At 31.6% G+C, this 24,022-nt stretch overlaps 5 protein-coding genes across 5 annotated transcripts; 4 read left to right on the top strand and 1 right to left on the bottom strand.

Moving 5' to 3' along the window:
• Positions 1 to 1,225: 1,225 nt before the first annotated feature.
• On the bottom strand, positions 1,226 to 1,985 carry LOC123922679 (uncharacterized protein At2g29880-like). The gene is made up of 2 exons (XM_045975376.1): positions 1,632 to 1,985; positions 1,226 to 1,537 (listed from the first exon to the last, which is right to left on the bottom strand). The coding sequence occupies exons 1-2, from the start codon at positions 1,983 to 1,985 to the stop codon at positions 1,226 to 1,228; spliced, it is 666 nt and encodes a 221-aa protein (XP_045831332.1).
• Positions 1,986 to 3,792: 1,807 nt separating this feature from the next.
• Positions 3,793 to 7,627, top strand: LOC123923164 (F-box only protein 8-like). The gene is made up of 2 exons (XM_045975831.1): positions 3,793 to 5,238; positions 7,274 to 7,627. Exon 1 carries the CDS (start codon positions 4,066 to 4,068, stop codon positions 5,209 to 5,211), a length of 1,146 nt encoding a protein of 381 aa, XP_045831787.1. The 5' UTR covers positions 3,793 to 4,065; the 3' UTR covers positions 5,212 to 5,238; positions 7,274 to 7,627.
• Positions 7,628 to 11,156: 3,529 nt separating this feature from the next.
• On the top strand, positions 11,157 to 12,789 carry LOC123881402 (F-box/kelch-repeat protein At3g23880-like). Its single transcript, XM_045930084.1, has one exon. It carries the CDS (start codon positions 11,233 to 11,235, stop codon positions 12,478 to 12,480), a length of 1,248 nt encoding a protein of 415 aa, XP_045786040.1. The 5' UTR covers positions 11,157 to 11,232; the 3' UTR covers positions 12,481 to 12,789.
• A 3,052-nt stretch (positions 12,790 to 15,841) lies between these two features.
• LOC123881721 (F-box/kelch-repeat protein At3g23880-like) lies at positions 15,842 to 17,467 on the top strand. Its single transcript, XM_045930451.1, has 2 exons — positions 15,842 to 17,111; positions 17,192 to 17,467. The coding sequence occupies exon 1, from the start codon at positions 15,933 to 15,935 to the stop codon at positions 17,079 to 17,081; it is 1,149 nt and encodes a 382-aa protein (XP_045786407.1). The 5' UTR covers positions 15,842 to 15,932; the 3' UTR covers positions 17,082 to 17,111; positions 17,192 to 17,467.
• Positions 17,468 to 20,901: 3,434 nt separating this feature from the next.
• On the top strand, positions 20,902 to 22,336 carry LOC123881680 (F-box/kelch-repeat protein At3g06240-like). Its single transcript, XM_045930400.1, has one exon. It carries the CDS (start codon positions 20,971 to 20,973, stop codon positions 22,096 to 22,098), a length of 1,128 nt encoding a protein of 375 aa, XP_045786356.1. The 5' UTR covers positions 20,902 to 20,970; the 3' UTR covers positions 22,099 to 22,336.
• The last annotated feature ends 1,686 nt before the right edge of the window (positions 22,337 to 24,022 follow it).

Genomic DNA, 24,022 nt, shown 5'->3' with positions numbered 1-24,022 from the left:
AAAATATAGGATCCATTTGGTTTAGATTCTTTAAAAATCAGTTGTAATAACAATAATTTATAGACCATTCTTTAGAGACTTTTTTAAAAAATAAATCATGGTCGAAAAAACATTAAAGTTAAAAAATATGCATGTTTAAATAGTTTTTCATTAATATGGTTGAAAATTCATAGAAATCATAAATCATGTTTTTCCTTCCTTTTATTCAAAATATTTATCTTCAAAGGCTAATTTAAATAACTATTCCATTTTTTAAAATTGAGAATATAATACACATAAACATAACTAGAATAGGCATAAACAAAATTAGAACATTAAAAATAATTTTTAAAATATCTAAAGTAAACAAACCCATAAACAAAAGTTAAAATCTAATTGGTCTTAACATGTTCACTTTTGCTAATATATATTTAAATTGATTATCCTGCGCACAATTGTAAAGACTAAGGGGGTGTATTGGGTTGAGATTTTATGGGATGTTAAAATACTTTTTTATGACAAAAAATTTTTTGAGGTATTCAATCAAGACTTTTACAAAAGTTCAATAAATTTTGTGGTATTCAATTAAGACAAACATGATTTTTTTTTCAGGGCAACAAAATCCGTTGGTATCCAAAGTCTACCGATTTTGATGGATTCTTCTTTGGAATGAGTTTTGAGAGACTTTTTAGGTGAAAATACACTTGATGGACTTTTTCAACAATCTCACCAAAAGCCTTCAGACTTTTTTGAACTCTCCAAGACTTTTTACTATCATCATCACTGTATTAAGGGGGGTGTATTGGATTGGGATTTTAAAAGACTTTTTTGGCAAAATAAAATCCTGAAGATTTTAAAGATTTCGTGAGATTTTATTGATTTTGTGGGATTGCAAATGACTTTTTTTAAATGACTTTTTACAATCAGGATTCTTAAACAGGATTTTGATGAATTTACAATACAGACTTTTCAGATTTCAAACTACTTTATAGATTTTTATGATTTCGAATAACTAATTGAATTTTTTAAGATTTTGAAGAATTCATTGAATTTTAAGCAAAACAAATTACAAAAGTGAATAAAAAGGATGATAACTTTTTTTTGTGTGCATATAATTCTAACTTTTTATTTATTACATAAATAAATTCTAAAGTTTGAATAAAGTAAATAAAAACGAAATTTTTTATAGCAATATTCATTATTGCCTAAAAAAATAGTAACAAAGTGATTATAAATCCATGACTTTCTAAGTAGCATTTCTCCACATATCTGAACCTATACTAGTCCTCCATAAATTTGCATCTTCTCGTTCCTGCTCTTGTGTTTGAACAATGGGTTCATAATTATTGTCTTCATGATTTGGTAACACTGAAGATGAGGATGAAGACTCATTCGTAGGTTCAACTGCATTTTCTGGCTCTAAAGTTGTTGCATCTGTATCATCTGGATCTACCGCTATGGAATTATTCCCGGTAGAAACTCCACCCCCAACAACAATCTTTAAATACTCATAATCAATCATAGTCTTTCCTCGAAGTTTGTTGTGACTTTGGTGTGACTAAAAAAAAACCATTGTTAATATACTGCAAATATTATAAAGTACTAAAATTGTAACTATTAGATATGTTTAAAAGATTGTGAACTTAGCTCACCTTTAAGTAATCTTTCCATACTTCCTCAGTAGCGGTGAAAGTTTTTGTAATTGAGTCCCATCCAAAACCAGAGTTGTGACGCATAAGTGTTGACATCATGTTATATTGGTTCTTAAACCACTTCATCCGACTCAAATAGTGACTATAAGTTTTAGGGAACCTAGTCTTAGCATTTAGGTCAGGAAGTATTGACCGTTCTACAGTTTGTTTGCTAAGTGATCCATTAGCATCACGCATCCCCCTATTCATAGCATCCACCAAGAGATGTAACAACTCATTGGTTTCCTCCATTGTCCAAGTTACATAATCTTTGTCTTTACTTTTTCCTCTATTATTTTCTTGCGAGTCTCCCATTTGATCGCTAATATATATACATATAATAAACTAATTATTTGATAGCTGATTTTCTAATTGTCGAAAGTGTAATAACAACTATACACCGATATAATATATAATTCAATAGAAAAATCAAACCTAATAAATAACATTATAATGAAAGGACAAGTAATAATAGTGATTTTTTGAATCAAAATAATAACAATAATATATAAAATAAAAACAATGAACAATTGTGTTTTTTTTAATCAAAATAATAACAATAATATATATATATAAAAAAAAAAGAACCGTAACATAAAAAGTGCAGAACATAATATTGTGTTGTTTGGTTTATGTATTATATTTAAAGGGAGTTTAATATCCAAAGGGAGATGAACATAAAAAGTGCAGAACATAATATTAGGTATTAGTGTTACAGAATACATGGAAAAATTGCAGAATACATTCGCCGTCGAGTCACCAGCACAATCAATCATCATATGAATTTTTTTTGGAAAAAGTATGAAAAAATCAATCAAAGTTCTAGCATCATATGAAAAAATCATCATATCATCAAATAAACACAATCAATCATCATATGAAAAAATTCTAGCATGAACAAATTTCAGACAGATCTGTATGAAAAAATTGATCAAAGTTGTAAGAAAGAACCTGATGATGGTAGTCCTGACGGCTGGAGAAAAGTCTTGGAAAATTCTGAAAAGTCTCAAGGGTTTGAGTGAGATTGTTGGAAAAGTATTTTACGTGTAATTTGAACAAAAAAGTCTATCAAAATCCATTCCATAAAAAAGTCATCAAAATCTATAGACTTTTGAATACCAATAGACATTTTAAAAAGTATGAGAAATCTCAATTGAATACCAACAGATTTTGTTGCCTTAAAAAAAAATCATAATTGTCTTAATTGAATACCACAAGATTTGTTTAACTTTTATAAAAGTCTTGATTGAATACCAAAAGACTTTTTAAACATAAAAAAGTCTTTTAAAATCCATTGAAATCTCAATTGAATACACCCTCCTAAATTTCTTCTTCTTCTTCTTTATTACTTTCTCGGTTCATCATCACTGGTTTTCTTCTTCTTTTCTTTTTGTTCACTTTTTCAACAATCTCATTAAAAGCCTCGAGACTTTTTCAAACTCTCCAAGACTTTTTACTTTCATCATCATTGTACCAGTTTTTTTTTTTCCTTCTTCTTCATTACCTATCAAATATGCTTTTTTTGCAAAAAATATTTTAACAAATTCTACATTTTTTTTACAAACTTTTGATTCATTACAACTTTTTACGGCAAACGAATTTTTTTCGTCACATTCATCTACTTCTGTTTCCCATCAATGGTGGTGGTGGTGACCTTTTTATTGGTGATTAGAAACATATATGTAAAAAAAAAGTAAGGGTTTTTTATTTTTTTGTTTAAATATTTGCATTCCCAAAAAAATATAATTTCTTTTATTAAAATTTATTGATTCTTTTAAAATTTTCCAAATATACAAAAGTTTCATAATATATAATGTATTATGAAATCTTGATTGTAAAAAGTCTTTTGAAAAAAATCTTTCAAAATCCATTCAAATCATGTGTTAAAAATCTTGATTGTAAAAAGTATTGTAAAAAGAGTCTTTAAAATCTCACAAAATCAATATAGTCCAACAAAATCTCATAAAATCATCGAGACTTTTTTTACCAAAATTATCTCATAAAATCTCAATCCAATATACTCTCCTAATATTCGGGTCTTATGGGACTTAAATGTGTAATAAATTGTCCTTAAGTCGGAGATCAAACTAAGAATGTTGGTTAAAGCTAAAATAGATCAACGTTATCTCAAATAAGTGCAGCGTATTGATGTATTGTTATTATCATAAATGCAAATTAACAAAAATTAAGCGTAATTCATATAAGATTAATTTGAATTTGATTCTAGTTATCAAATTTGATTGACTTGACTCATTTAGAACCTTAATCACAGGGTTTAATAGTTCATATACGTTGCAATACCAATTCACGATTGGCAGCAAATGGGTCTTCATCACCACCCTACCAACTAAATCAAGAGTTGGGAAGGTAACCTTAATTCAAAGGAGGAAGAAACATGGTTACGAATACACTGTATGTGCCTCATGACTTGATCATCCAAATTCTACTGAGGTTACCGGTTAAGTCTCTTATACGTTTCAAATGTGTTCGTAAGTCGTGGTTAACTCTTATCTCTAATACTCATTTTGCAAATTCACATTTTGAAATTACCTCGGCACACAGTCGTAGAATTTTGTTCATATCATCTCCAGATTTTGAAACTCGATCTATGGATTTGGAAGCGTCAATTACCGATGATTCTGCTTCTACTTCACCGAGCCTTCAGTTTTTGTGCCCCCAATATTATTTTCGTCTTAGAATTATATGTTCATGTAGAGGTTTTATATTTTTGCACCGCTCTACAATGATCTACCTATGGAATCCGTCCACTCGAGTTCACAAACAAATACCTTTGTCTCCTATTGATTCCATTTATGGTGTCAATTACGAGTATATTTGTTATCTATATGGTTTTGGGTATGATCAGTCGAGAGATGATTACTTGCTGGTTACAATGTCCTGTGATAGAAACTTACGTTATAACTTACATGGTGATTATTATTCACGTTTGGAGTTTTTCTCATTGAGAGATAATACTTGGAGTGAAATTGAGGGTACTCACTTCCCTTACATGAACGCCTTTGATTATCCCATGGTAGGGTCGCTCTTTAATGGGGCTATTCACGGGTTGGCTTTTCATCTTGATTTATCGATGATTGTTATCGTTGCCTTTGATTTAACTGAAAGGAATTTTCTAGAGATTTATTTGCCAGATGATCTAGAGATTTATTTGCCAGATGATCCTGAATATGAACCTTTAGAATGCAATTTGTGGGTATTTGGAGAATGTCTTAGTGTGTGGACTATGCGGGATGATATAGTTGAAATATGGGTGATGAAAGAATACAACGTGCATTCGTCTTGGACTAAAACTCTTGTTTTTTCTATTGATGTCATTCCAACTCGTTGTTTTTCTCCAGCATGCTGTACAAAAAGTGGTGATATTATTGGAAGAGATTTGGATAATGGATTGGTGAAGTTTGATAACAAAGGACAGTTGCTGGAGCATTCCTCCTATTTTAAAGGCGAACATCGTGAATCCCGAGTGGCTATGTATACGGAGTCTCTGTTTTCACTTCCCGGTAATAGTGAGCAAGGTTAAAAAGATGACACAAACAAGAAGAATAAGGTTATGAATTATTATCCATCACCCTTTTCCTAATATTTATAATTAATATTGTATTGTGTACTCTTGGGTGGCTGCATCTGTAACATGAGTTGATGTAATATGCATGACATATTTATTGGTAAACTATTTGGAATATGTTTGTTGAAAAGGTTGGTACGTTTAATTTTTTGTGTGATTCACGGTTATTTATGCAATTGGATTTAGTTCTAAAGTATTATGTGGTCATTACTTGAAATTGTTCTATACTGTAATTTATTTGATGAGTTTATGCATTTTGATGAAGATCAAAATTACAATGACACGACTGACTCAAATTCACATTAGAAATTTGATCATGGCTACATATGTATTTTAAGGAAATAGAAGGCTCTGTTTGTTCTCTAATAACTTTGGCCCTTGCCATTTGTATGAATAAAGTTGATGATATTCACTGCATTTTATGAAGAGTCACTGTTTACTAAAAAAGTCACATATGCTCAAGACTTGTAACAAAAAATAAGATAGCTTTTTGTTAAAATTAAACATACCTGCATGTCCTGTATTCTACTTAGGTTTTCTGAGGTTTATATCAGAGTAAGAAATACTAATACTGTACTAGAGCATAATCAATTGTGATTTTTCATTTGCTTGGTAACTAAGCTAATCTCGGAACACAGGTTTTTATTTTTCCGTCTTCTTGAATACCAATAGATCTGAAATATTATCTCAAATACTATTATTAACTTCAGTAAGAATTAATAATAATTTCAATGCTCATAATTCTTATTCCCATTGGTAAGCCATGGGAAGACTCGGTCGAACTCTCTACATCACGCAGAGATAGGATTTGTTCGGTCCACCTAACTGACATAGAAGAGAGGTTCCGTCGGACTTCCCTGTTACATAATTTGCATGGAGTCAGGTCTATGCTAATGCTGCATCATATCACTTGATCAACCAGTATAAATTTATGCTGCCAACACAATTTAGATTATTGCACTATCATTTCAATTACCATGTGTTTTCATAAGATTGAAGGTAATATGGCTTCTATTACTCTGCCTTGTAGAGGTGATTCACATGTTTAGCTTCCTGTAGGATAATCTAAACTGCTCACCAGACGTGTGATAGAATCGAAACAAGCTATCAGCTATGCAAGTTACTGCCCACCAGAAGTGTAATAGAAGATACTGCTTTCCATCTATAAGTCAAGCTCCATGATGAGAGCTTCAATATCCAGTCTTTTAAAAACTTGTTTTAGGATAATTTTTATTTTTTTTGACAATGAGCATTTTAGGATGTTTGGTTGTTCAACTCATATTCTATAGGGTCGGAAAGGAGGTATTGAGCACGAAGTAATCGACATTCATTTAAAAAATTGACATCACCCAACAATTTTTTATACACACCGACTAGGTTTGTTCACCCACACCGACTAAGGGTAGTCTTATGTATTGGATTGAGTTTTGAGTGAGGTCTCTATTGAGCCTCACCCTGCACTAAAATACTTTTAGCAAGAAGTTTGGTTTAGTTCACCAATTTTAAAAATTGAAAATCGGAAACCGAATCAAATTAATTTAATTTTTTTTAATTGAATTTTTATTTTAAATATAACAAAACCAGTTTTTTTTTATTTGATTTAGTTATCGGTTTGATCAATTTTATATGTATCAAATAAACTTTTTTTTTGTGTGTATTTGGTGTTATTTTTGAACCAGATACATATTTTAACCCACTAAGGCCAGAGACGGAGGGAGTATGATGGTTGACTAATGCATCGGATTGACTAGGGGTGGACAGTGGGTGGGTCTTAGCGGATTCGGGTTCAAAGTTGTCATCCACCGTAAACCGTAGAGTCAAAAATAAGGCACAAACCGCCCAAAAATGGGGATCAGTTTTCGCGAGTTCGGGTTTGTGGTTTAAATGGGTTATTGGGCGGTTTGATTTGGTTAGAAATAAAAAAAATAACATGTTGTGTTCATGATTATGTGCTGTGAAGTTAGTTGAATTGTTTAATCAATGTTCCAATTGTTAACTTGTTGTACTATATTTGTAGGGTTCTTTAAATTCGCTTGTATCTCTGTTGAAGTGTAAATGTAATGCATGGACGTACAGCTTGGTCATGCAATTGAAAATTTATGGCTTCTAGTGGATTATGTGCTTGATTATTTTGGTTTCTTTTGGATTGTTAGCAATAAAAAGTGAGGCATGTACTCGGACCAGGTGCTGTCATAATACAGACTTGAAGCAGAGTTGTTTTCTTTTGGGACTGGTTTTTGAGTTGTCTTGTATTATTATGTTCTTTTTTCTCAGACTGGTTGTGTTATGTGTGGATTAGCAGTGGTGTTATTCTGTAAAGAAAGTGCAGATTTCAGTTTGGCTTGTATCTTTTTAAACTTTAATCAATCATTCTGCATCATGTGTTTGGTTTATTGTTTCTTTAATTCATCTTGCCTTTTCAACAAAAAATTGAGTACTTACACCTAAAGTTCACTACTTTTCTAAACCATTTACACTTGTAATTACACCTAAAGATCACTACTTTTCTTTTGCAATTTACCCCCTCTAGCTTTACTAATTATAAAATAAAATTGAGTAATTTTTTTTTTAATCACACCCCAAATTAACTAAAATACCCTTAAACACAATTTTTGTGTGCGTGTAAATTGAATTAACGTGTACCCCTTAAACTGAGTTTACTGAAGGTTACGTGAACCGAGTTTACTCAAGTTATGTAAATTCAATTTACGTATGATTTGAAGTCTATTTTACAAATATAAAATCACATGAAAAAGTATAAATTTGCTAACCTATGCAATAAAGTCTTAACAAAATATCTTCAAAATTCAATCTTTCATTGTGATTAATCACACATTAATAGACTTTGTGAGAGAACACATTGATGAGATTTATGAGAGAGAGAAGAGTGAGCTTGTATAAAAAGATGAAAAACGATTTCTAAAAAATTATATAAAGAATGACAATTTTAATATTATTATTAAATTAGTTACCCCCGATGGGTGTAACTAGTTTGTTTTTTTTTTTTTGTCTGGCTAGAAATTTTCATTTTTTTATGCATTTGGTCTTATTAGTTACTCCCTCTGTCCCACAATGAATGGTACATTTTGACTATATTTACTATTCATATATCATTCAGTATTCATATATCTTATTTTGACCATATTTTTTTATTGATAAATAAAAATAAATATTAGCATATAAGATGTTGGAATTGCTACTTTTACTGGATTGGCAAAATATAATGACAAAGGAGAGTTGCTGGAGTATCACTCATATTGTAACAATCCATGTGGATCCCAAATGGTTCTCTATACAGAGTCTTTACTTTCCCTCCCTACTAACAATGAACTGTGTGTTTGAATGCACTTGTATAATGAGTCAGTAGTACTAATTCCAAAAGAGGATTTATTTTTCTGTTTGAAGTAGTAAACTAGACAACCAGAAAAAGAAAAGAAAATATAATTCTAGTGGACTCTAATAAATGCACTTGCCACATATGTATTTGAATGAAATAGAAGGTTCTGCTCTATGATTCTAGTGGACTCTAATAACTTACTTTGGTGGTTCTCATTTCTCTGTTTCAAACCAGAAAAAGAAAAGAAAATCTAATTTTAAACTAGTGATCTACACATGAACAATTAAAGCTATTTTTAGTACTTCAGATCCTAAGAAACATCAAAACCAAACCACCTCATTAACCTAAGTAGTGCTACAATTACAACTTATAGTTTTCACACGATATCCCATAAATAAAGTTCAAAAGTCATCACTATGGGCTAAAAGTAATTTATTTACAGCAGCAAAATATGCATCACAGGCTTATAGTTTTGCATACATGACTTATAAAAATTGTGACTTGCAAATTGAAACAAAGGTTCACATTTACAAATGTTTATAAAAAAATGTATTGAGTTTATATTTTCAAAATTCAAAACGAATAGTTTTCAACAGAGGTACCATGTGTGAACCGAACTGACGATGCTTCTCAGTGTTATAAATTCTACATTGTTGTAGACTGGACCTAATCAAGTTGTAGTTAGAGACCCTAGCCAAGAACTGATTGAGATTGAGGAAAAGAAACAATTATTGCAGGCTTTATACTCAATCCTAATTTTCTGCATTCCGAATCTTATTCTCGTATTGAAATTAAAGGTTCATGTAAAGGCTTTATACTTTTTTACAATGACGGTGAACAGATGCAGAATAATAGTATCTACCTATGGAATCCATCCATTAGATTTCACAAATAAAAATATCTTTGTCTCCTAATAATTTGTTTTCAAATTTCTATGGTTTTGGGTATGACCACTCAACAGATGATTACTTGCTGGTTTCATCGTCCTATGATAACATTCCTTTCTCAAATGATTTGCTATCTCACTTTGAGATATTCTCAGTGAGAGCTAATGCTGAGAGGAAATTGTGGGTACTACTCATTTACCTTGTTGGAACCATACTAAAATTGGAAATTAATGACAACAAGGTACGATAAAGTGTACGACAAATCTTGTCGTCTAAATTGCACGACTTGGTTACTTTCACATTTTGATGGGTTACACTTTAATGACTTTATCCCATCGGAAAAAACATTGTTTTGGATTGTACCGACAATGAAAGTGGCAAGTGCTTATAGCAACAATGAATTTTTTTAAATTTTTTTTTGTCAAGTGGCTAAAATTTTACCTTGTAAAGAGTATAAGACTCTGATTTATAAGATCATATTTTGTAGGGGTGTACGTGGGCCGGATTGGGTTGGGTTTGGCCAAAACTCAAAACCAAAACTCAAAACTCAAACCACATATGGTACTCAAACCACATATGGTACTCCGGGTTGGGTTTAGTAAAATAACCACCCGTTATAACATTAGACAGGTTGGGTAAATCCACTAATTTCCGGGTTGGATTGGGTTGGGTTGTGGGTTACCCAAATTATTTTTCTATTTTTTTATATTAAATATCTAAATGTTGAATTATCATATTTTTTTCATAAAAAATAACTCAATCAATGTATTTTCTTGAAAAATAGCGTAACTTTTTTTCACTATAAAAAATAATCACCCATTTTTTGTGTGTAAATCTACTAATTTACGGGTTGGATAGCGTGTTATCCAAATGATTTTTTTGCTTTTTTTAATATCAAATGACTAAACCATGAATCACTATATTTGTTTACGAAAATTATTCAATTTTTTAAAATTTTTGTACAATAATGCGAAAAAATATCATATTTGTTCATAAAAATTATTCAATCTTTTTGATTTTCGTAAAAAATAGTATAACTCATTTTCAATATAAAAATATTTAATAATCAAATGAAAAAATCTTTAGTATTTTCATAAAAAAATTCAAGAAACATAGCACTAGTGGGTTAGTGGATTTTTTGGGTTGGGTCCGGTTTTACCCGAAACCCGACTTTTTTAATGGGTTTTTCATTTTTGAAATCCATATCCACCTATTTGCCCGACCCAACCCACTTTTTTGGGTTGGATTGGGTGGGTTTGACCGGGTCGACCGGATTTGTCCAACCCATGTACACCCCTAATATTTTGAGCTTGTAACTTATAAGTTCATATGACTAAAAAGACTTGTTTGGTAAACGTTTTTTCAAAAAGAGTTTAATTAAACATTTTTTATATATCATTTCATACTGATATAAGTTAATTCAATCATTAATTTTATCAAACATTACAATTTCAATTAGCTAGCTTATTTGCTATAAGCTAGACGCTAGCTTATAAGGGACAAATAATCCAGAGTTTAATGACGAGTTAAATAAAATCTAATCAAAAATTTTCCGACAAAAAATGTATATTTATTTTTTTCTTTACTATGGCAACAATGTTTAGAATTTAGATTATGTATTTTTTTTTTTTTACCAATAGATTATGTATACTTAGTTGTTTTAGTATATTTAATTTAATAAATCGGATAAATTATCTTAAATCTATCAAATGAGGACACTTCTTCATTTGGAATCCCTGTAAGAGATACTCGATGCAGTGTCAAGAAACAACCGCCGTCGCAGAGGAGGAGGAGAAAGGCGGCGCACTCATGGAGAAGAAGCTGAAGAAGAAGACGCTCCTGTTTCTTCCTCACGAATTGATCATCCAAATCCTCATGAGGTTACCAGTGAAATCTCTTTTGCGTTTCAAATGCGTTTGTAAGTTATGGTTTTCTCTTATCTCCAATCCCCATTTTGCAAATTCACATTTTCAACTTTCCTCCGCAACACCCACTCGTAGAATTCTGCTCATGTCAAGTTTACTTCCTCGTGAATCTAGATCTATAGATCTTGAAGCAGCATCATCGCTTGACGATTATACTGCTTCTGTTTCACTCAACCCTAATTTTATGCCATTTCAATCTTATTCTCATATTGAAGTTAAATGTTCATGTAGAGGTTTTATACTTTTGCACTGTTACAGTCAAATGATGCTCAATATCTACCTATGGAATCCATCCACTGGATTTCACAAAAAAATACCTTTGTCTCCTTTTGTACAACATTACCATGATTTCTATGGTTTTGGGTATGATCAGTCAAAAGATGATTACTTACTGGTTTCATTGTCCTATCATCACTTGGAGATTTTCTCATTGAGAGCTAATGCGTGGGAGGAAATTGTTGCTACTGCCCGTTTGCCTTTTGGTAGGGATGACTCTTCCGCTGCTGCTCGTCCCGTAGTAGAGTTGCTCTTCAATGGGTCTATTCACTGGATGGCTCGTTGTCGTGATATATATGTCATTCACACTGTTATTGTTGCCTTTCATTTAACGGAAAGGAAACTTCTAGAGATTCCTCTCCCAGTTGATATTAACTATAATTCAAGTCAATGTGATTTATGGGTATTTAAAGGATTTCTCAGTCTATGGGTTTCAGGGTACAATACAACAGTTGATATATGGGTGATGAAAGAATACCAAGTTCATTCATCTTGGAGTAAGACTCTTGTTCTTACTAATGATTTCTTCCACTACATTTCCCCTATATGTTGTACCAAAAGAGGTGATATTATTGGAAAAGGTGGCGGTACAGGTACTGAACGTGAATTTCATTTGAGTCTGTATACAGCTCCTCTAGAGCATAACCCCTACAGCCACACTGCACGTGGATTAGTAAAATATAATGACAAAGGAGAGCTTCTAGACCATAACCCCTACGACCACACTGCACGTGGATTTCATTTGACTATGTATACAGAGTCTCTGCTTTCACTCCCCAGTGACATTGAGCAAGCTTAAGAAGATGAGACAATCAAGAAGAATGAGGTAGTTTAATATTCTCCTTCACCATTTTCTAGGTATTTATAATCATGTTGTATTGTCATATTATTAACTACTGGATTGCTGCATTGGTAACAAGAGTCAGTGTGTATGCCACATTTGCTGATCAAATATGTCATGAAACATTATTGGTTAAGTATTTGTAATATGTTTATAGGAAATATTGACAGCTTTACTTGTGTGATTCACTATTATTTATGCATGTGTAACTGGATTGTGTTGTAATGTATGTTTAGGTCACTGCTTGAAATTGTTTTATATGGTAAATGGTAAATTAGTCTGATGGGTTTATGCATGTTAATCAAGATCACACAACGACCCGACGTTGACCGAAAGAACATTAAAAATTTGATCATAGCCACATGTATTTGACCGGAAGGTTCTGTTCTCTGATTTCAGTTTACTCTAATAACTTTGGTGTTTTTTACTGTAATTTATTTGATGAGTTTATGCATGTTAATCAAGATCACAACTACATAGCTCTGACTCAAAGCACTTCATTAGAAATTTCAATATGGCTCATGTATTAGAAGGATATAGAAAGGAAATGTTCACTATGAACCAGTTAAATGAATTTTTTATTAAAAGTTAAGACATAAGAAACACAGTAGTTTTTTTTTTTAATTAAAATTTAAGACATTTGCATGTCCTTATATTGTCAAATGCAAAACCTTTGTTTTGACAAGCATAGTAATCTAATTCTGAAACAGTTTGTTGCCTAATTGACAAGTTTAATATAGTATATAAAGTCACTAGGTTTGGTCTAGTGGTGAGGGGTTTGGGTAGTACGTTATAGGTCCTGGGTTCAATCCCCAGCTCATTGTAAACCAAAAAAAAAAAAAATCATGTACAAAAAAAAAAACGAAAAAGTAAATGAAATCAACAAAGATTAGAGTAAGTAATTTCAATGTCTCGGAGGAGGAGAGGAATGGACGAGGACTTGAACATTAGAAGAAGCACCAAGTTTGGCCATAAAATCCGCACGAGTTACCTTCTCGGAGAGAATCAATTAATGTCACAGTCCCAAAATAGAGCAATAAATCTTTGATGTTTTGGATCAACACGGCATAAATGTGAAACCTAGGAGTTGAGTTTTGAACGACACTTAAGCTATTCGTAGAATCAGAGTAGCAAGCAACATGATCATGGTCTAAATCTTTAACTAGAGAGAGACCATGGTAAATAGCTAAGAGCTCAGGATAAAGGATATCCGATTATCAGTAGATCCAACAATAAATCTAGAGAAACATGAGATCCAGGCTCCATTAGAATTTCGAAGAACTCCTCCAAAACGAGTCCGACAAAACCTACTTGGGTTGAGTATTTTAAACAATTTTAATAAAAAAAAAAGCTTAAACATAAAATGGTCCATGCAATTACAGTTTGTTTTGATTTTAGCCCCTGCAAAAAAAAAATGATTTTAATACTAAAACTTTTAAAAAGGTCATTGAGGGGAAATTTTGGCTGACATGTCAAGTAGTTGATGATTTGACAGATACTGACTATGATTTTTTATGACGTGAAATTAACATGTGATTTTCATTTAAAAATAAAAAATGGAAAATAACATGTCAGGTTTTTTTTTTAAATAATAAATTGAAAAATAGAAATAGAAAATTAATACACTTGAAAAAAACAGTTAATATATTAGATTTAAAAATATATTAGATTTCAAAAAAAAAAAATCAAAATAGAAGTAGGGGGCAAGCTTATAAAAAAAAAGGAAGAAGAAAGGAGCAAAAATTAGGGTTCATGAACCAAAGCTGCGATTGAAGGACAAATCAGGGAAAGAAGAAAGAAGATGTCGAGTAGCAAAGTTGGTTCGTCTTCTTCAGTTTTTGTTGCAAAAAAGCTTTCTGTGCGTGGGTGTCAAATACTCATGGTGATGTACGGAGCCAACGGTAGAAAACGAAATTACAAAAACAAAATTGAGGAAGAAGAATCCTGCGATTTGAAGAGGATGAAGATAAACTCTTTCTTATCTTTCTTCAGTTTTTTTTTTCTTTGCATGATTTCTTTCTTCTATTTTGATTTTTTTTTTTGAAATCAATATATTTTTAAATCTAATATATTAACTTTTTTATGTAAGTGTATTAATTTTCTATTTTTCAATTTAATTTTTTTTTTTTAAATCTGACATGTTATTTTCCATTTTTTTATTTTTAAATGAAAATGACATGTTAATTTCACATCATCAAATATCCTAGTCAGCATCTGTCAAATCATCAACTACTTGACATGTCAGCCAAAATTTCACCTCAAGACCTTTTTAAAAGTTTTGCTATTTTGAGGGACTAAAATCAAACCTTTTTTTTTGCAGGGGCTTAAATCAAAACAACCTGTAATTACAATGACCGTTTTCATATTTAATTTTAGTCCCTCAGTAAATATAAGCAAAATTATTTTTTTAGGTTCATTGCATAAAAAATATATCAATTATGCAACGAACCTAAAAAAAAATTAGTTTTGCTTATATTTACCGAGGGAGTATTTTAAACAATTTATGCGAAGAATAAAAAGTTGTTCCGTAATACAGTAGAGGACAAAAATTTCAATTTTTGTTCGGTCCTTTGCTTCCAGTCTTATAAACAATTTTAAAATCAAACACAATATAATTGAATTGAAGTTGTTATGTCCAGTCTCTTCTCGTACAAAAGTAATATTCAATCCCTTATTTATACCTATATATAATAAGGATACAAAAATTTGGTGTGGACTTTTCATAATACTAACGATACCGTTGACTTTTTTTTAGCAGCAAAAATCTTTTATTAACAAATAACATAAGGCATGTTTTTTTTTAACATAAATTTGCATAATAGAAAATATGGATCACACATACAGCCGCGAAAGCCACTATTTTTTTAATAAATAAAATACATCTAACATATAAAAACCCTTAAATAATGTTCCTGAAACGCGACAAATCGTTAGTTGATCTAGTGGTGATTGACGTTGAACTTGGTAGGCAAGACTACAATTCGATTCCCCGTAACTGCAATCGGGAAGGAGCTGAAATCACTTATGTCAGAATTAACCACCGAACCAGATTAGTGCGACGGATACTGATAGTAAAATAAAAATAAAAATCCAAAAACACGTCATTTAATATCAAGTTTATTGCGCACAATTTTAACTACTATCTACCCTTAAGAGTTAAGACACAAGTTAGTGACTCAAAAAATGAAATATTTTATCATAATACTTGATACAAATTAATTAAAAAAATATTTGTAGTACTTTTGGATTCTTTAACAGTGGTGATGTTAGCAAGAACCCTAACATTAATCTATCAAGTTTAACTCCTTCTATACTATACACTTTGGGCAACAAAAAGAAACAAAACTTTTTTCAAGTTACTATAATACAAACGTGCCCCTGCAAGAGATAAATAGGGTTTACTCTACTCGATGCAGTGTCAAGAAACAACCGACGCACGCATGGAGAAGAAGAAGAAGACACTACCATCTCTTCCTGAAGAACTGATAATCCAAATCCTACTAAGGTTACCGGTGAAGTCTCTTATTTGTTTCAAATGCGTTTGTAAGTCATGGCTTTCTCTTATCTCAGATCCCCATTTTGCAAATTCACATTTTGAAATTACCGCCGCAACACCCACTCGTAGAGTTCTGTTCATAGTACAATCTCGATATGTTGAAACTGAATCTATAGATTTAGAAGCATCACTTAATAGTCATTCTTCTTCTACTTCACTGTACTTTAATTTTATGTTTTACGAATCTGGTTATGATCTTGAAATTAAAGGTTCGTGTAGAGGTTTTATACTTTTGCACGGTTATTTCAACATTTACCTTTGGAATCCATCCACTGGACTTCACAAAAAATTACCTTTGTCACCTTATGATGGTTCCAAATCAAATAGAGATCATTTCTATGGTTTTGGGTATGACCCGTCACTAGATGATTACTTTTTGGTTTCATTGTCCAATGATCAAAAGTTAGCTAAAACCAAACATTTGGAGTTTTTCTCATTGAGAGCTAATACGTGGAAAGAAATTGAGGGTAATTTCCCATATATCAATGGCTCTGATGAAAATCCCAAAAAAATTGGGTCCTTCTTTAACGGGGCTATTCATTGGTATGCTTTTCGTCATGATTTACGATATGATGTTATTATTGCTTTTGATTTAATGGAAGAGAAACTTTTAGAGATGCGCTTGCCGGATGATGTTGACTATGAATCTAAAAATTGTGATTTATGGGTATTTGGAGAATATCTCAGTCTATGGGTTATGGATTTTGATACTTATGCAATTGAAATATGGGTGATGAAAGAATACAAAGTGCATTCGTCTTGGACTAAAACCCTTGTTCTGGCTATTGATGGCAGTGGCATTCACTTCCACTACTTTTCCCTAATATGTTCTACAAAAAGTGGTGATATCATTGGATCAGATAATGGTAAAAGATTGGTGAAGTATAATGATAGAGGAGAGTTGCTAGAGTATCTCCCCTATTCTTACAGTCACGTTGGATATCAAACGGTTATGTATACAGAATCGCTGCTTTCACTCCCTGGTGATAATGAGCAAGCTTAAGAAGATGACACAAACAAGAAGAAGAATGAGGTTGTGAAAATTCTCCTTTACTATGCTCTCGATATTTATCTGGGATTATAATTAGAATTCTTGGGTTGCTTCTTTTGTAGGGTAATATGTGTTTGGTGGCTGCATTTGTAATAAGAGTCCAGTATCCCATGAACTGATTATCGGTTCTGCAATATTCTCCTTCAGTATGCTCTTGATATTTATCTGGAATTATGAATTATTGGGTAGCTTCTTTTGCAGGGTAATGTGTTTGACTGCATTTGTAATATGAGTCCAGTATGCCAGATGAACTAATGTAATATGCCATGAATTGCTTATTGGTAAAACATTTGTATTATGTTTGTTGAAAATGTTTAACAGCTTTGTTGTTTGATTCACTGTTATCTGCTTCTGTTTTGCCATTGTCTGTTTTACTGTTATTTATGTTGATCAAGATCACAACTAGCACTTCATTAGAAATTTCATTATGGCCACATGTATTTGAAGGGAATAGAATGTTCTGTTCACTAATTTCAGTGGACTCAAATAACTTTGGCCCTTGTCATTTCTCTGTTTCAAACCAGAAAAAAAAAAAAACTAATTTCAAATTAATGAGCTACATATGATCACCTCATGAACCTAAATAGTGCTACAATTATAACTTAAGCTTTCACATGATCACATGATATCCAATGAATGGAGAACAAAAGTCATCACTTTGTGATAAAAGTAATCATTTATAGCAGCAAAATTGCATTACAGGATGAAGAGTCGTTGTTCTCTAAAAAAAGGCCATACAAGCAAGCTATAAGGGCATAGGAAAAACTATAGATTTTTGTTAAAAGTAAAGACAATTTCAATGTCCTTGTATTGCCAAATGCAAAACCTGTGTTTTGACAAGCTTAGTAATCTGATTCTGAACTGGTATGTGACCTGATTCTGAACTGGTTCTGTAAGTAGTCTTGTTCATCGTTGAGCCCTACAACAACTACTGGATTGATGGTGGTGTTCTGCTTGGACTGATGTGCAGCAGCAGCAGCGACCATGTAGTGCGTTTCCCTAGTGAGGATTGGCTTAGAATGATTATTCTATGATTGGCAATTTCATAGTAAGAATAGAGATAAGTGGTGATATTATTAAAGGATTGTAGGACCATGTTTAACACACATTTTAGAAACTTTGGGTTGAGTTTATTAGGAGACAGGTCAATGAGGTCGCTCATGTATTAGCAAGAGAAGTCACATCCTTAGCTAGTTTTCACATTTTCATTGATGTTCCACTTTGTATTCGTGATATTATTATGAATAAAATGGAGTAGATACTTTACGTTTAAAAAAAATCCGCTATGGATATTGGTAGTTTTGTTCTTCAACCTTGTTAGATTATGAGAGAATTTCCATCTCAACGTCAGGTGAACTCATCAACTCGAGGATTTCTTCTTATGATGTCATGGCAAATCTATTATTTGAGTTTAATGGAGATGCACTAACCGTATAAAATAGTTTTACACGAATATCCAATAAAAAAAACTATCAATTTGCCATGTCATATAATAAAATGAGGTGAAATGACGAAAAATATGGTTGTTATTAATTGATAATGTAAAATTATTTTTCATTGTCGGTGCATATTTATTTTTCTCTTATTATTTTAGTTAGTTACATATATTTTTTTTATTATAAAAAGGGCCTATGATTATCTAATTAAACGGGAAATAAAATATCCCTTACAATCGAACAAAAAAGGGAATTGAGGAAATTACAACCAACATTAACTAAAACTGGATGGAAGGGGGCATCTTGACCTTGTTTGGCTAGCACATCAGCACAAAGATTAGCCTCCCGAAAGCAAGGGTGAATTGAAGCAGACCAATCAGGAAGATTGAGAAGATTAATAAACTCTTTCAGGAGAGGTTTAAGATAAAAGATGAATGTAGTACATGTGATGACCGTATACGCATTGCATGGACCAAACTTCACATCTCAACACACCGAGAGTTACTAGTACCAATTTTACAATAAATACCTTGAATAAGATTCCCACAACATCCCTCACTAAACCACCACAATCTGAGCTTCCACTCCTCTTGTGCTGTGCTAGCCGTCGACATTGAACTTGTACTTACCATCTAACGGAGATTCCCATTTAATAGGAAAGAGCGAAGCATACCTCTTTTAAATAAGCAAAGATTTTAATAATGCTATCGATAACCATTTGGACTTGACTAGCTATATGGAAAAGTCAGTTCTCGCTAGTTCTCAATAGCTGTATGTTTTAATATAACTTGGCAAAAGAAAAAATATGATTGCTTGACCGTGTAAATCAATTTTGCACTGTGCATAGTCTTTATTCTTTGAGAAAAAGGAATTTGCACTACAATAAAAAAAAATTTTACACCACCAATCAATAAAAACTATGTTTTCTGTCAAATCACTTCACCCCACTTTTTTGATATGACATGACAAATTGATAGTTTTTATTAGATGGTCATGTAAAACTATTTTATATGGTCAGAGTGCATCTCCATTAAACTCTAAATTCAATTAATATCATGTGGCAAAAATATACCCATCTCACTCTAAGGAATATACAGTGTAAAATAATTTCAATATGAGATGACAATAATTTTTGGGGTTAAATATATTTTTGGTACCTATAGTCCCTAAAGTTTTTTTTGGCACTTTTTGGTCCAGAAATTTTTTGTATCACAACTTTTGGTCCCTACTTTTAATCAAATTCTTGTATACTTTCACATTTTTGAATGATTTTTTGTATTCATGTTTATAATATTATAAGAACATCTCTAATAAAAATTTAGATTTTTTTAACCTAAAATGAAATATTTATGAAATTTTATGTGAAAAAACAAAAAAAAAATCATATTTAATTCATCTCTTATTAAAAAAAATTTAAACTTATGCAAAAGAGATTCATATTTATTACTAATATATTAAAATCGATTACTACCAAAGTTTCTAATTTATCATTATTACTTTTAACCATGTTGCAAGTTTTATATCCTTCGTTGTAATTTCACTAAAAAAAAATATAAAAAAAATATTGAAAGATGATATGCTTAAAAATAAGAACAAAATAGATTATAGATAGGAACAAAACATAACCATCTATACATAGAAATAGTAAAAAAAAATAATAATTAATAATAATATAATAAAGTTAATTAATATCAAACTTACTAAATTACCTTAAATATTTCTAATAAAATTCCTAATTTTTTATTAGAAATATACACGGGACCATTATTTGTCACCAAAACATAAAAAATTGAATAAATAAGTTGATAATAAATAATTAACTCAATAATTTCACTTATATTTTAACAATATTATATAACAAAATTTTAAATATTTAATTAAAAATAAATTTTCTACATTAATAGGGTGACAAACTCAAATATCGAATAAAAATCAGTGGATCCGTGCAAATGCACGGGTCTTTAAACTAGTAACATTTTTTTTTTGATCAAGTAGCCTAGTGGCTAGAAATTCCACCATTAAAGTGAATAAGTGGGATGACCGGGGTTCGAACCCCAATCCCCTGCATATACAATGCAATGTCCAACCAATTGAGTGAAGCTCACGGAACTAAATTAGTAAAATATTAAACATGACCCAAATTTTCTTTTAAAATTTTAAATGATATCTACGAGCTGAATGAAAAATAATAACAAAAAATGATGACAAAAAATACTTCAATGACTAAAAAATGTAAAAAAAATCTTTATGAAGTAAAAACAAAAACATATTTAACCTTACATAATTGTGTTACACCATAAATATCCATCAAATTGTCAAGTTTAACTCTTAACAAAAAGAAGCTTTTTTTTAAGTTACAAATACAGACGTACCCCTTGTTTCAAAAGAACACAACCGGCGCACACATGGAGGAGAAGAAGAAGAAGACACTACCGTCTCTTCCTGAAGAACTGATAATCCAAATCCTCCTCAGGTTACCGGTGAAGTTTCTTATTCGTTTCAAGTGCGTTTGTAAGTCATGGTTTTCTCTTATCTCAGATCCCCATTTTACAAATTCACATTTTCAACTTTCCGCCGCAACTCCCACTCGTAGAGTTCTGTTCATAGTACAATCTCAGTATGTTGAAACTGAATCTATAGATTTAGAAGCATCACTTAATAGTGATTCTTCTTCTACTTCACTGTACCTTAATTTTATGTTTTCCGAATCTGGTTATGAACTTGAAATTAAAGGTTCATGTAGAGGGTTTATACTTTTGCACGGTTATTTCAACATCTACCTTTGGAATCCATCCACTGGGATTCACAAAAAATTACCTTTGTCTCGTTATGGTTGCACTTGCAGTACATATACATATAATAGAAATTATTTCTATGGTTTTGGGTATGACCACTTAACAGATGATTACTTGCTAGTTTCATTGTCCCAAGATCCAAAGTTAGCTAATACTAAACATTTTGAGTTTTTCTCATTGAGAGCTAATAAGTGGAAAGAAATTGAGGGTGACTTCCCTTATTGCAATGCCTCTGATGACCCCAAAAGAGTAGGGACGCTTTTTAATGGGGCTATTTATTGGTACGGTTTTCGTCATGATTTACGATATGATGTTATTGTTGCCTTTGATTTAATGGAAAGGAAGCTTTTAGAGATGGGTTTGCCGGATGATGCTGATTTTGAAACTAAAGATTGTGATGTATGGGTATTTGGAGACTTTCTCAGTCTATGGGCTATGGGTAATGATAATACAACTGAAATATGGGTGATGAAAGAATACAAAGTGCATTCGTCTTGGACTAAAATTCTTGTTCTGTCTATCAATTGCAATTACATTGACACCGACTACTTTTCTTTAATATGTTCGACCAAAAGTGGTGATATTATTGGATCACAGGGTGGTACTAGATTGGTGAAGTATAATGATAGAGGAGAGTTGCTAGAGCATCTCTCCTATTCTTACAGTCCACATGGATTTCAAGCAGCTATGTATACAGAATCGTTGCTTTCACTCCCTGCTGATAGTGAGCAAGCTTAAGAAGATGACACAAACAAGAAGAATGAGGTTGTGAAATATATCCTCCTTCACTATGCTCTTGAAATTTATCTGGTATTATGAATTATTAGGTAGCTTCTTTTGTAGGGTAATATGTGTTTGACTGCATTTGTAATGAGTCCAGTATGCTACATGAGCGGATGTAATATGTCATGAATTGCTTACTGGTAAAACATATGTATTATGTTTATTGAAAATGTTTAACAGCCTTGTTTTGTGATTCACTGTTATTTATGCACGTGTAATTATGAATTTATAATACTTTAGATCATAAGAAACATCAATATCAAACCACTTCATGAACCTAAAAAGTGCTACAGTTATAACTTAAGTTTTCACACACTAATGAATTAAGAACAAAACTTATCACTATGTGATAAAAGTAATCATCTATAGCAGCAAAGTTTCATTACAAGGTGAAGAATCATCGTTCACTAAATAAAGCCATACAACCTCAGGGCATAGGAAAAACTATAGAATTTTGTTAAAAGTTAAGACATTTGCATGTCCTTATATTGTCAAATGCAAAACCCGTCTTTTGACAAGCTAAGTAGTAATCTGATTCTGAACTGGTATGTGTCCTAATTGACAAGTTTATTATAAAAAAAAAGTGAAATCAACAAAGATTAGAGGAAGCAATTTCAATGTCTTGTTTATGATATATACCTCAAAGGACGAAGTGAATAATCACTAATTACACCAGTCTAATCTCCAAAAGACTACTGTAAGATTAAGCTAAATGTCAGATTGGATACAACATACATTCCACTTGAAGTTCTCTCCCGGTTGTCGTATTCCACTTGAAAAAAAAGGTTAAGTGATGCACCAATGAAATGGTCTTTAGGAATTCCAATTCATAAGTGAATCCTACAACAACTGCTAGTAGTGTTTGCATTAATGGTGATCATGATAATGGAAACAACAACTGGATTAATAGTTATGTGCACGCTTGGGCTGATGTGCAGCAGCTACCATATAGTGCTTTGCCGTCAAGAGGGTTGATTGAGAGATAGAACATTTTTTAATTATGGAAGAAGTAAAGAATAGGGAATGAAGAAATTAGTTGCCAGGCCAAGTACTTTATATTTGTCCAAGTTAAAACATCTTTTAATCTTTGTTTATTTTGTGCTTAAATTCATCATATGTATATAATGGGAAATTGTTGATCGTGGCATTTTATTGAGAAATTCATCATGTGTATTCACATATTGATGAATTTGAGCTAGAAGGTAGTCAAATATAACATTGTCATAGTTCTTATTTAATATCAGATATTTTTATATGCTTGTGTCCTGAATTAATTCTTATATGCTACTTTTACCCTCAAAATATATCTTTGGGCTCTGTGATGGAATTTTGGTCTGTTGTTAATTGAAACTCTCCGCAATTCACATGTCTTCCTTGTGAAGAGTGTTGTGCAAAAGTTTTCCCTGCTTCCATCTATTAAACTTTCCAGAAGCTGCCAAATGATAGCATAATTTCTGAAATTTTTAGAAGCCCCTCCAAAATTGCATGAGTGGAATTTAATAAACCATAATTTAAAGTGATTTAGCAATTTTGGAGGGAAAGAAAAGTATGCTTCAGGGCTTGTAAGTTCAAGGATATATAAGGATGAAAAATTGAGAGAATAGTGAAAGGAGAATTTTATCAATCCTTTTGAAATATTAAATTTGCTGCATTTTGCAGACACAAGGTAGATGCTGTATTACATTGTCTTAGATTCTGAATCAAAGAAAGCTCTTGAAATTTGGACTCATACAGTAGAACATATACACAGTACTTGAAATAGAATAATTGGCAGATCAAATGTTGCAAATTGCTTAAGAGAAAAAAGATTGACATGTAAGCAGTAGTTTTGATACTTGAATGATTGGATTCAAGACTTTTTGTTGTGTGTGCCAATTTA

The sequence above is a fragment of the Trifolium pratense genome, linkage group LG4, assembly GCF_020283565.1.
Source record: "Trifolium pratense cultivar HEN17-A07 linkage group LG4, ARS_RC_1.1, whole genome shotgun sequence".
NCBI lineage: Eukaryota > Viridiplantae > Streptophyta > Magnoliopsida > Fabales > Fabaceae > Trifolium > Trifolium pratense.
Note: the sequence above shows the minus strand (reverse complement) of the source record. Positions and strands in the feature narration are given on the sequence as shown.

Excerpts from the sequence above, each read along its gene's own strand:
- LOC123922679 (XM_045975376.1), bottom strand. The coding sequence starts at position 1,985 with ATGGGAGACTCGCAAGAAAATAATAGAGGAAAAAGTAAAGACAAAGAT. Across the intron at positions 1,538-1,631 it reads TATGGAAAGATTACTTAAAG|TCACACCAAAGTCACAACAA; the intron begins GTGAGCTAAGTT and ends GTTTTTTTTTAG.
- LOC123923164 (XM_045975831.1), top strand. The coding sequence starts at position 4,066 with ATGGTTACGAATACACTGTATGTGCCTCATGACTTGATCATCCAAATT.
- LOC123881402 (XM_045930084.1), top strand. The coding sequence starts at position 11,233 with ATGCAGTGTCAAGAAACAACCGCCGTCGCAGAGGAGGAGGAGAAAGGC.
- LOC123881721 (XM_045930451.1), top strand. The coding sequence starts at position 15,933 with ATGCAGTGTCAAGAAACAACCGACGCACGCATGGAGAAGAAGAAGAAG.
- LOC123881680 (XM_045930400.1), top strand. The coding sequence starts at position 20,971 with ATGGAGGAGAAGAAGAAGAAGACACTACCGTCTCTTCCTGAAGAACTG.